This window comes from Mustela putorius, unplaced genomic scaffold (assembly GCF_011764305.1).
Source record: "Mustela putorius furo isolate JIRA1106 unplaced genomic scaffold, ASM1176430v1.1 tig00000196_pilon_pilon_pilon, whole genome shotgun sequence".
NCBI lineage: Eukaryota > Metazoa > Chordata > Mammalia > Carnivora > Mustelidae > Mustela > Mustela putorius.
In genome coordinates, this window is record NW_025421310.1 from 9,352,741 (window position 1) to 9,364,598 (window position 11,858).

Genomic DNA, 11,858 nt, shown 5'->3' on the forward strand with positions numbered 1-11,858 from the left:
GTGGGTGCAAGGCAAGATTTATTAAAAACACTCTCTGGCGAAGTTTCAGGGCTCAGGAGAAGGGGAGCCAGGAAAGTTGCACCGGGAGGAGGTGGGCACCCTCAGGCGAGGTTCCTCGACTCTGGAAAGCAGAGTGGCAGAAGTCGTGCTCAAGGCAGGGAGGAGGGGGCTTTTAAGGGATCTCGAGGGGAGCTCAGGGTTCTTTTGATAAGTTTCCCTTATTTGGATATCTCGCCTGCTTGTCGGGGTCCCACTGGTCCACTGGAGCCAATCAGATTCCTGCTTGGGCCTTTGTTCTCCTGTCCAAGCTCAGGTCTTATGGCAGGAACTTTCGCCATCTTAAGTAGCCCTTTCTGCCAGCCCAACACCAAGAGCACTAGTCTTTCACAATGGGTTCCTTTTGCATGGGTGCCCACTGGATCTCTCACTTTATCCACATCTTCACTTAGATGTCACCTTTTCCATGAGGCTTGCCCCAGGCACAGTTTTCTTTTTTTTTTTAAATTTCAGAAGTCTTTAAAGATTCCTCTTACGTTTTTCTGGTTTTTTAGGGGGGTTCCCCTAAAATATATCACTCTCTCAGGAATAGTGCATTTAAAATGTTTTATTAACTGTTTGTCTTCTAACTAGAGCTTCTGACTCATCTTTTCTATCCTCAGAGCTGACCCTTTGCTTTATCTCTAGCCCAAAACAGGGCCTGGCACATGGGAGGTTCCAGGAAATATCATTTGGATGAACAAATAAATGCTCAGTGAGTACCAGGCACTGTCCTAAGCATGCATGAACTCATTTAATGTCACACAGCATTTGTAGTAATGTCCCCATTTTGTAGATGGGCAAACGGAGGCACAGAGAGGTTAGCAGAATTTAGTAAAGTCGAACAGGGTGGGTGGTAAGTGGGTAGACGTCTGGGTTCCAACTCCATGCCCTCAACTTCCACATTCCAAATGCCCAGCTCTCAGGTCAGTTCTGCATCAACACCAAGGCCATAGTCTGAGGCTGCCTGGGATGAGGACTATGGTGGGACCGGGGACCAAAATCCAAGAGGGCAGGAGGCCTCAAGGTCACTGGTGGGAGCCATATCTCTTGTAACTATCATGGACCAATGGATTTGTCCGTGAGAACTTCTCTCCTGACAGAGGGGCAGGAACGGCCATCTGGCCCCTCAGCCCGGGAGCCTCTCCTTAGAGGCCCATCATGTGATGATGCATTTGCTCCAGATCTCTTCCAGTGCCCAGAGGTTCTGATCCCCGGGAACTGGCCAGGTGGTGTTCTCTTCCCTGTGCAAACATAGGGCAAGAGACGGGGCGCCTGGGTGGTTCAGTCGGTGAAGTGTCTGACTTCAGCTCAGGTCGTGGTCTCAGGATCTGGTATGGAGTCCTGTGTGTGTTATGCCCCAGTTTTCATGTTTGAGAGACCACCAAGGAGCCAAGCATCAATGCAATCACACGAGGATTTATTTGACAAGCTTGAGCTTGGGCTCAAGTATACCCGACACAGCGAAGTAGGGACTTGGACCCTGAGGCTACTTAATTAAGGCAGGGGTTTTTATGGGTCATTACAAGAGGCTGGTGGGGTGGGGGGATTGGGGGGAGAGGTTTCACACTTTTCTGCAGTAAGCTGATTAGCTGTTGCTGGGGTGTTGCAGGGTGGGGGACTTTCTTGGAACTAAAGCAGGGTGAGGGTTTCTGGAACTAAAGTGAAGTAGGGGAAAGCTCAGCCCTTGGTCACAGGGGCCTGAGATGGCTGCCGAAGCTAAGATGGCTGTACTTAGGCTAAGGCTAAACCTGAGGTGGGATGGCCTTAATTTTTCTCGGCCTCCACATGTGCAGCCCTGTGTTGGACTCCCCATTGACCAGGAGTGGTCTGCTTCTCCCTCTCCCTCCGCCCCTCCCCCTGTTGCACTAGGGAAGTGCCGCCCTTCTGGGGCCTTATCCTCCTAGCCAAGCCTCTCACCATCTGCAAATGGCAGGGAGGAGGCAAGACCGGTGATTTCTGAGCCCCCTCCCCATCCCCGCCATGGTCCATGCTGCCCAAGTTCCCTTTCTGCAGTGACCACAGCTCTGACACGCAGCTTCCTGTTGGGGTTTCCTTGGCCTCACCCCCTGATTTGGGCCAGTTCCTTCCCCAACAGAGGGACCTGAATGCCGGCTGATGCAGACATGGTGTCCCTACTGCTGCTGCCCCTGCTGTGGGGGGGTAAGTAGGCCAAGGGGGAGGTCTGGAGGGCACAGTGGGGGTGTCCCAGAGCCACAGCTGAGCCTCCGTGTCCCCACAGGGTCCCTGCAAGAGGACTGGGGGTACCAGCTTCGAGTGCAGGACACAGTGACGGTGCAGGAAGGTCTGTGTGTGCACGTGCCCTGCTCCTTCTCCTATCCCTGGAGCTCGTGGCCTACTGGTGAGAGGCCCTACATGTACTGGTTCCAAAGTGGGGACAGCTCCCATAACTCTCAGCTTGTGGCTACAAATGATCCAACAAAAACCGTGAAGACAGAGTTCAGGGACCGGTTCAACCTCGTCAGGAAGCCCCAGGAAAACGACTGTTCCCTGAGGATCAGAGAGGCCAGGAGGAGCGACCAGGGACTCTACAAGTTCCAAATAGGGAAAGACTATGTGAGATACACTTACAGAGACAAGCAGCTGAACCTGCAGGTGGCAGGTATGGCAGGGGCCCCAGGAGAGCTCTGGGATGTGGAGACCACCCCGCCTCTTAGAACAGCAGCAGGACACTGGAACATTCCCTGCTCCAAGTCTTGGGGCTGGGATGGTGGGAAGAGACATGGGGGCCTGGGGTCAGCTGGTGTCCTGAGGCCCTGGTCCCTGTCAGGGTCACACTCAGGGGACCCAGCGTCCTGGGGCCCAGGCACCTGCGTCTGTCCTCCTCAGCCCTGACACAGGAACCCGACATCCACTTTCTGGAGCCCCTGAAGTCTGGCTATCCCACGAACCTGACCTGTAGTCTGCGGGGATCCTGCGAAGAAGGAAGACCTCTCAGCTTCTTCTGGATGGGGGGTGCTCTTGACTCGCTGGACCCCCAGACCCTCCACTCCTCGGTGCTGACCCTCACCCCAAGGGTGCAGGACCATGGCAGCAACCTCACCTGTCAGGTGCACCTGCCAGGAGTTCAGGGCACCGTGGAAAGAACCATCAGGCTCAATGTCTCCTGTGAGTGCTGGAGGGATGGCTGGGTCCCTCAGAGCAGTGAGGGGAAAGGGGTCAGTCCTGGGATCCTTTTTCCAGAGGAGATTGGGGGAAATTGGAAAGCCCATCCCTTCCACTTATGGGGCTCCTGGAACAAAGAGCCGAAGCCCACCCTGCCCCTCACCACATCTTCCTTCCTCAGACGCTCCACAGTTGATGACCACACGCGTTTTGCAGGGAAACTACACAGGTAGGAAAGATCCTCTCGCCTGGGGTTGTGATGAGAACAGGGTCTGCCTGCTCAGGGCTCAGGGCTTGGAGATGAGACCCTCCCTCACTCCTCAGCCCCTTGAGTCTCTGTCTGCCCCCTGCCCCGCCCCACCTCACCAGGGTCGCCCATCGTGGACCCAGGATAGCTTTCAGCTCCTGCCTCTTTTTTCCCTCTAGTTTGTGTGTATTATGTATGTTTCATTTTAATTGCATTCTAATCAACATGTACCAGTATTAGTTTCAGGTGGACAACATAATGATTTGGTATTTGTTTGCACTGCAGAATGATCACCACAGTAAGTCTATGTAACATCTGTCATCACATATAGTCACAAATTTTTTTTCCTTGTGATGAGAACATCTGAGGTCTACTCTTAGGGACTTTCAAAGAAACAGTCTAGCACTATTAACTATAGTCACCGCATGTGTTACATCCTCAGGAGAGGATGTAACTTACTTATTTTATAACTGAGGTTGGTGCCTTTTGACCTCCTTCCTTTTTTCATTAGCTGTAGAGTTTATGGTTGTTTTCTTTTAAAACTGATTTATTTGATCTCTTCACCTTAGAGAGATGGGGGAGAGAGGGGGGTTTTAGAAGGGGAAGGGGAGTCTGTTTAAAAAATATTTATGAATTTTTAAAAAGATTTTATTTATTTATTTGACAGACACAGATCACAAGCAGGCAGAGAGGCAGGCAGAGAGAGAGGAGGAAGCAGGCTCCCCGCTGAGCAGAGAGCCCAGTGTGGGGCTTGATCCCAGCATCCTGGGATCATGACCTGAGCTGAAGGCAGAGGCTTAACCCACTGAGCCACCCAGGCACCCCTTGTTTATGAATTTTTGAGAGAGAGAGTACACACGAGTAGGGGGAGGGTCAGAGGGCGAAGCAGGCTCCCCACTGAGCAGAGAGCAGGAGGCAGGACTCTATCCCAGGACCCTGGCTGGGATCATAACCTGAGCCCAAGGCAGAGGCTTAACCAACTGAGCCACCCAGGGGGCCCTAGAATTTATGTATCATTGTAATAAAACAGACACAACATAAAGCTTACTGTCTTCACCATGTTTAAGGCTAGAGCTCAGCCGCGTTGGAGGCTTTCAGTGCTGCTCCTGCAAGACTCTCTCCAACTTGCGAAACCGAAACTCTATGCGCACCAGACACTGACTCCCCAGCCCCAACCCCAGCCCCGGGCAGCCACCCTTCAGCCTCTCATCTTCCACCTCTGTCTCTGTGAGTTTTGCGGCTCCAGGTTCTGCTCCCCATGCTTGAATTTCTGTCTGCACTTCTTTGTGGCCGATCTCGTCATCTTCTGTTGGACCCTTCCACGTTCTCAGTCCCCCTAGCTCCAGCCTGGGCCCCTGTTGCTCTCTGTGTCCACTTTCCTGGGCATCCTCATTCTGTCCCCTGTCTCCCCCTGTGACCCCATCCCTATGCTGACCCTGTCCTGGTGCCTCCCACAACTTTCTAGCTGGTCATGGGTCAGATGTGCAGCTGCCTCTTGCTGATGCCTCTCTGTGTTTGCTACTTAACCCCAGCGGCGGGTCTGGACCCCACTCTGGGTGACTCCCCTTCTCACCAGCTGCACCCATGAGTCCGCGAGTCTTGAGAACTTCATTTCCTAAATCATTTCCCTCCTCTTGCCTTTGGCCCAGGCCAGCTCCAGTTTTCTCCTGGACCCTGGACCATTGCTTCAGCCTCCTCCTCAGCCTCCCTGCCTCCTGTACATCTCTCTGTGGCAGGCCGCACTTGGCCCAGCAGGATCTTTGTAGACCCAGCGCTGATTCTCCATTTCCCCTGCTCATAGCCCCTACCGCTTCCCAGTAACCTCTGGGCAAAGCCCAGTGCCCTCAGCCGGGCTCCAGAATTTCTGACCCTGCCCTCTGTCCCGCCGTGATCATGTCTCTGATGCTCCCGGTCGTCCCCACCAAGCTCCAGGGACAAGTGCACTTCCCCCATCTGCCAGGCGGTTTCAGTTCCTGGCACAACTCCTCCAGAGCTGCCAGGCTTTGGCTCTGTGGGAAGAGGGAGGGAGACATGCCTCTCTCGGCTCCACCAGCTGGTGGTGACTCTCTTACCCAGTCCCGAAGATGCTGAGCAATGGCATGTCGCTGCCTGTCTTGGAGGGTCAGTTCCTGAGCCTGGTCTGCATCGCTGACAGCAACCCCCCTGCCATGCTGAGCTGGTCCCGGGAGGGCAAAGCCCTGAGCCCCTCCCAGCCCTCGGCGCCTGGGGTCCTGGAGCTGCTCCACGTAGGGGTGGAAGATGAAGGGGAATTTACCTGCCAGGCTCAGAACCCCCTGGGCTCCCAGTGCATCTCCATCAGCCTCTCTGTGCGCAGTGAGTTGTAATACAGGTTTGGGGAGGGGGGCAGCCTGGTCAGGTGTTTGGGTTGTGGAAGGGACTGGGGTCTGGGGACAGAGCTTCAACCTCTGGACTTCCTTCTGCAGGAAGCCCCTCTTCCTGCAACTGTGTGAGTGAGAAGCAGGAGGGCTCCTGGCCCCTGGTCCTCACCCTGATCAGAGGGTTTCTCATGGGGGCTGGCTTCCTCCTCGCCTATGGCCTCACCTGGATCTACTACACCAGGTGAGTGTGAGCGGGCCCAACCCTCTCCCGGGAAATCTGCTGACTGGCCCCGAGTTCCAGGTGGGGCTCAGCCATCCCATCCTGCCTGGAGTTAGAACTACATGGCAGCTCTCTGATCTGAGACCCGTGTTGGTTCTGCAGGTGTGGGGACCCCCAGGGATCGGGGCCGAGAGGCCTGAGTGAGCCTCTCTCCTTCTCAAGATGGGACTGAGGTGTGGACCTGGAGCCCAGGGGGACAGATATGAGATGTCACGGTCAGCTTCTTCCTGGAACCTCTCAACTCAAACCTTCTCCACTGCACCCCTGGACTTTAATTTAGGGAGGTGAAGGAGCAATGACACAGAGAGGCCAACATCATCAGAAGTTGCTACTTACGTTTCCCAAGGAAATGGGGCATGCCACACCATGCAGGGCCATGTGGGAAGAAGCACCACGTTTTGGCTGGGAGGCAGAATCAGGTACAGGGGAGGCCTCGCAAAAGCCTTTCCTGGGGTTTGTGTGAGAAAAACAAGGCTAGCAGTATAGTTCAGGATCAGTTAGTCTGAGTAATTCTGGGGGCCCTTGACCTAAAGGGGTGGCTCTAGTTGTCTGCTACCTGTCCTTGGTGATTTAGGGCAGGGTGCATGAGTTAGAGAAAAGTGGTGTTTGGGGCATCTGGGTGGCTCGGTTGGTTGAGCATCTGCCTTCAGCTCAGGTCATGATCCCATGATCCTAGAGCCCCCCGGATTCAGTCCCCCTCAGGGCAGGGAGCCTGCTTCTCCCTCTCCTCTGCCCCTCCCCCTGCTTGTGCTCTCTCTGTCTCTCTGTCTCTCTCTCAAATAAATAAATAAAATCTTTTTTTTAAAGGGTGTTTTTGTGGGACACGAGCTGGGGATTGGTTAGTTTGATCTGAAAGGTGAGCTCCCTGCAGAACTCTTCACCATCTCTAAAAACTGGCTGGCCCTAGGAGGCACCATCTCTCCCCAGATGGCAAGCTTTTTAAGAAAAAAAAAAGGAAGTAAAAACACACCGTAGCTGATGCCCCCTTGTTTCTGCCAATGGCCAGTCGTCTCCATCTGCTCAGCCTGCCTCTCCCTGCTGGCTCCACCCCACCCCACCCCTCCCACCCTCCTCCATTCCATCCCCAGCCCTGCCCCTGTAAGGGAGCTCCCTGGGCTTACTTCCCATGACCTGCTTAACCCCTGAGTTGCTGGTCTCCCAAACTTCCCTCTCAGTGTAGATGACAGTGCATAACAGAGTCAAGAATGCAGCTTTTCTTTCCCAGATGAGAGACACCTACCTCATAATAATTGCTACAGAACAACACATTTACTTATAAATAAAAGTTTTATTAAAGATGCAACATAAAAATTGATTTTACTGTTTAATGTCTCTGTGGAAGTTTTGAGAGCAAAGCTATATCTCAACCTTCTATCCTTTTTTTTTGTTGAACATGGTCTAAAGAAGACATTTTATGTATTCATTGTGTTTGGAGGTCTAACTTAAATTGATTAAATAATCAAATCTAAGGAGTGCAACTAGATGAATGCTTACCTGTGTGCACACCCTTGCTTCCAACACCACCAAGTTCAACATACAGATTCCATCCCCCTGCCCCTGGGGGTCAGGTCCCAGCTCTGAGATGGGAAGGATAGGCAGCTGGCAGGCAGCTCTGGTGGAGATGGGCCAAGAATTGAGACCCCCTGGCAGATGAAGGGGAGCACACCTGTCTGTAACTTGGCGGGGATGACCGGGGGCACCAGAGACATGATCACAGCGGGACAGAAGGCAGGGTCAGAAAATTTGGAGCCTTGAGCGCTGTGCTGAAGGTGTTGGGCTTTGTCCCTGGCTCCTTCAAGTCAGCAGAGTCACACGCATGCCAACTCCCTCTTTTCTGTCGATACAGATCCGTATTGCCAGTTTTGGGGCGCTATGTAAGTGGACTCAAGCATTACATATGCATTAGGGTCTGAATTTTTTTCCCAGTTTTACATTTTTCAGATTTATCTATATTGTTATATGTATCAATAATTCATTTTTGGTTTTGGTATTGTTTTTGCTTTATTTTTAAATTTTATATAAAATCAATTAATTACCATATGGTGTAATATTAGTTTCAGAGGTAGAATTTAGTGATTCATCAGTTATAAATAACACCCAGTACTCATTCCATATCGTGCCCTCCTAATGTCCATCACCCAGTTACCCATTTCCTCCAGCTACCAGTTACCCGCTCCGGCAAACTTCAGTTTGTTTTCTATGATTATATGGTTTGTATATTATGATTATATGGTATATATTATATTATATATTATGATTATATGTTTTCTATGATTATATGGTTTGATATTATGGTTTGTCTCCCTCTAATTTCATCTTGTTTTATTTTTTCTTCTCTTCCCCTATGATCCTCTGTTTTATTTCTTAAATGCCACATATCAGTAAGATCATATGATAATTGTCTTTCTCTGATTGATGTATTTCAGTTAGCATAGTACCCTCTAGTTCTATCCATGTTGTTGCAAATGGCAAGATTTCATTTCTTTTGATGGCTGCCTAGTATTCCATTGTGTATATATACCACATCTTCTGTATCCATTCATCGGTTGACGGACATCTGGGTTCTTTCCATAGTTTGGCCATTGTGGACATTGCTGATATAAACATTGGGGTGTCGGTGCCCCTTTAGATCACTATGTTTTTATCCTTTGGGTAAATACCCAGTAGTGCGATTGCTGGGTCGTAGGGTAGCTCTATTTTCAACTTTTTGAGGAACCTCCATACTGTTTTCCAGAGTGGTTACACCAGCTTGCATTCCCACCAACAGTGTAGGAGGGTTTCCCCTTCTCTGCATCCTTGCCAACATCTGTCATTTCCTGACTTGTTAATTTTAGTCATTCTGACTGGGTGTGAGGTGGTGTCTCATTGTGGTTTTGATTTGTGTTTCCTGGATGGCGAGTCATGTTGAGCCCTTTTTCTTGTGTCTGTTGGCCATTTGGATGTCCTGTTTTGCTTTTAATTAGTATGCCATGTGTGAATATCCTCCCAGTTGTTTATTCTAAATTACAATGACTGCATTTGTTTCTGGTTTTTGACTTTTGAGAGAGATAACAACCTTTTCAGAGAGAGAGCAACATTCCTTGTTCACCAGGACCACAGAACCACAAGTGAACAACAACAATAAGAGGAAATCATTCCAAACAATTCCCATTTGTCTTTCAAAAGCATACTTTGTCTAAATTGCCCTTTCTGGGGCGCCTGAGTGGCTCAGTGCGTTAAAGCCTCTGCCATCGGCTCAGGTCATGATCTCGGGGTCCTGGGATAGAGCCCCGCATAAGGCTCTCTGCTCTGCAGGGAGCCTGCTTCTCCCCCCCCCCCCCCCTCTCTGCCTGCCTCTCTGCCTACTTGTGATCTCTCTCTGTCAAATAAATACGTAAAATATTAAAAAAAAATAAATATATCTCCCTTTCTATACAGACTGGGGGAGAGGGACTCCAGAGAGTATAGTCATGTTAATGAAATTTCACTGCTTTAAACTGTGAACAAGACAGTTCTGGGTAAGCTGTTACGGACACCAGTAGACAATAAAGAAAACTTCAAACCCAGAATAGCATGTACCCCAACAACTGGATGGCTCCAATCCATACTTTCAATTTGGATTGCAGTGCAATTGTTTGCTTTCCAGTTAAACACATTGCCAAAGTCTTTCAAAGCAGATTTCTGCTGAGAAATTCAAATGAAAATGCTAAGTCATAAAAAGTGTTGGCTTATATATAGTTTCTAACAGGCTCCAATATTCTGGGTGCCAGAAGGTAAATCTCTCTCAGTTCCTAGTGAAAATATGAGTCTTGTATACACTAAAAAGGTGATGTTACCAGATTCTAGTGTCACCTGTCAAAACACAAATATCTTTAAAAAATGTATCTAGCAGGGCGCCTGGGTGGCTGAGTGTGTTAAAGCCTCTGCCTTCGGCTCAGGTCAGGATCCCAGAGTACTGGGATGGAGCCCTGCACTGGGTTCTTTCTTCAGCGGGGAGCCTACTTCCCTTTTTCTCTCTCTGCCTGCTTCTCTGCCTACTTGTGATCTCTGTCTGTCAAATAAATAAAATCTATATAAAAAAAAAAAATACCTAGAATGCAAGTGTCAGTAAACACTCAGGATGAAGGGCCATCAGAATTAAAAAATGAGAAAAATCCACATAAATTAACTCTCACTAATCTGAGAAATCAATATAATGTATATGTAAATTTTGAAAAACACTGTCTAGCTAGTCATTAGTTTCTAGCTAACTGATGACAGGTCGTTCCAGCATATATGTTCTCTTCCTGTGATATTTGTTTGTTCTGGCAAGACTCCAAGAAGCCTTGGCCCCTGAAAACAGCTCAGCAAAAGGCAGCCCTGAGGCAATTGCTTCAGATTTGCCAGATAATAAGTCCCAAGATTGCAATCATCACTAACAGGACCAGGGCCAGAATATAGATATTCTTGTGAGAATTTTTTCTGATAGTAAACAGCGTGCTGTAACTGACCAGCGGTTCTGTCTGCGTGCACCTTTGAGCTTTCCACACTGGCTTCTCTGCTGTCACTGGGTCGCCTTGGTCATGGATGGTCATGGCCAAATATTTTTATTTTTTTAACATTTTATTTATTTTGGAGGGGAGCGTGAGTGGGGGGTAGGGTCAGAGGGAGAAGCAGGCTCCCTGCTGAGCAAGAAGCCTGATGCAGAACTCTATCCCAGGACCCTGGGATCATGACCCAAGCCGAAGGCAGAATAAGCTCCTTTTCCTTTTCAGCCATTCTTCCCTGCATTGCTTGGAAATCCTTCCTGCTCCAGAGAAGTCACTAAGGAGGCATCTTTCTGAAGTCCCCAGTTCAGTAATTCATTTGTTTCCTTGGCAAGCTGATTGCTGGAATATTGCAACTGTTGCAGATTTTCCTCTGGTTGCTCCAGTGAGTCCCACTTACTTCCTCGTTGGCTCATCAGATTCTTTTTTTTTTTTTTAATTCCTTTTTAAAAGACTATTTACTTATTTCTATTTATTTATTTGAGAGGGACAGAGAGAGCGAGAGCATGAGAATGGAGAAGGTCACAGAAGGAAAAGCAGACTCCCCACGGGGCTGGGAGCCCAATGTGGGACTCGATCCTAGGACTCCAGGGTCATGATCTGAACCAAAGGCAGTTGCTTAACCAACTGAACCACCCAGGCAACCCACTCATCAGATTCTTTATCTGAGTGGTGGTTCTGCAGATCTGCTGGGTGCGGCTGCTCTGGGTCTGGATGACTGTTGAAATCCTGGAGCTGGAGCTCAGCGGGCTCCATGTGTGATCCGTGTCCAAAGGACTGTAGAACATGATGAAGAACTAAGACCCCAGGGCCCTGCTGGGCATTCCCCGAAGCAGCTCCGGGACTGGACCCACAGGCTGATGGCAAACTGGGAAGAGAAAGGGCTGGGGGAAGGGGCTGAGGCTGGCTGCACCCTCTCTGTTTCTCTTTTCTAGCTGCTCTGGCCCTTTGCTGACCTCACTTTCGATTTAAATGTCATTTGGAAGGTGTTCATGTCCAGATTCACATCTGGACAAGCATCCCAGCCTTCGGGGGTGGGAGGTGGGGGTCTTGGTGTTCTCAACTGCTGTGTCAGATGCAGAGGTGAGACATGGTAATTCCTCCCCAGTGCCCGTTGCTGCCCAAGTTCCCTTTCTGCAGTGACCACAGCTCTGACACGCAGCTTCCTGTTTGGGGTTTCCTTGGCCTCACCCCCTGATTTGGGCCAGTTCCTTCCCCAACAGAGGGACCTGAATGCCGGCTGATGCAGACATGGTGTCCCTACTACTGCTGCTGCCCCCCTGCTGTGGGGGGGTAAGTAGGCCAAGGGGGAGGTCTGGAGGGCA

General features: G+C 50.1%; 1 protein-coding gene across 7 annotated transcripts; it reads left to right on the forward strand.

The window, feature by feature from the left end:
* Positions 1-2,045: 2,045 nt before the first annotated feature.
* Positions 2,046-11,798, forward strand: LOC101675034 (sialic acid-binding Ig-like lectin 14). 7 transcript variants are annotated; one of them, XM_045077409.1, is made up of 8 exons: positions 2,046-2,199; positions 2,279-2,659; positions 2,887-3,165; positions 3,344-3,391; positions 5,486-5,743; positions 5,854-5,989; positions 10,762-10,918; positions 11,757-11,798. In XM_045077409.1, exons 1-8 carry the CDS (start codon positions 2,145-2,147, stop codon positions 11,775-11,777), a joined length of 1,335 nt encoding a protein of 444 aa, XP_044933344.1. In that variant the 5' UTR covers positions 2,046-2,144; the 3' UTR covers positions 11,778-11,798. The 7 variants fall into 7 exon arrangements, 5 of the variants coding, with proteins under 5 accessions (XP_044933344.1, XP_044933343.1, XP_044933346.1 ...); XR_006605892.1 differs by lacking the exon at positions 10,762-10,918 and adding an exon at positions 6,309-6,447 and having other exon boundaries at positions 2,050-2,199; positions 11,757-11,789; XR_006605891.1 differs by lacking the exon at positions 11,757-11,798 and adding an exon at positions 6,309-6,447 and having other exon boundaries at positions 2,050-2,199; positions 10,762-10,881.
* The last annotated feature ends 60 nt before the right edge of the window (positions 11,799-11,858 follow it).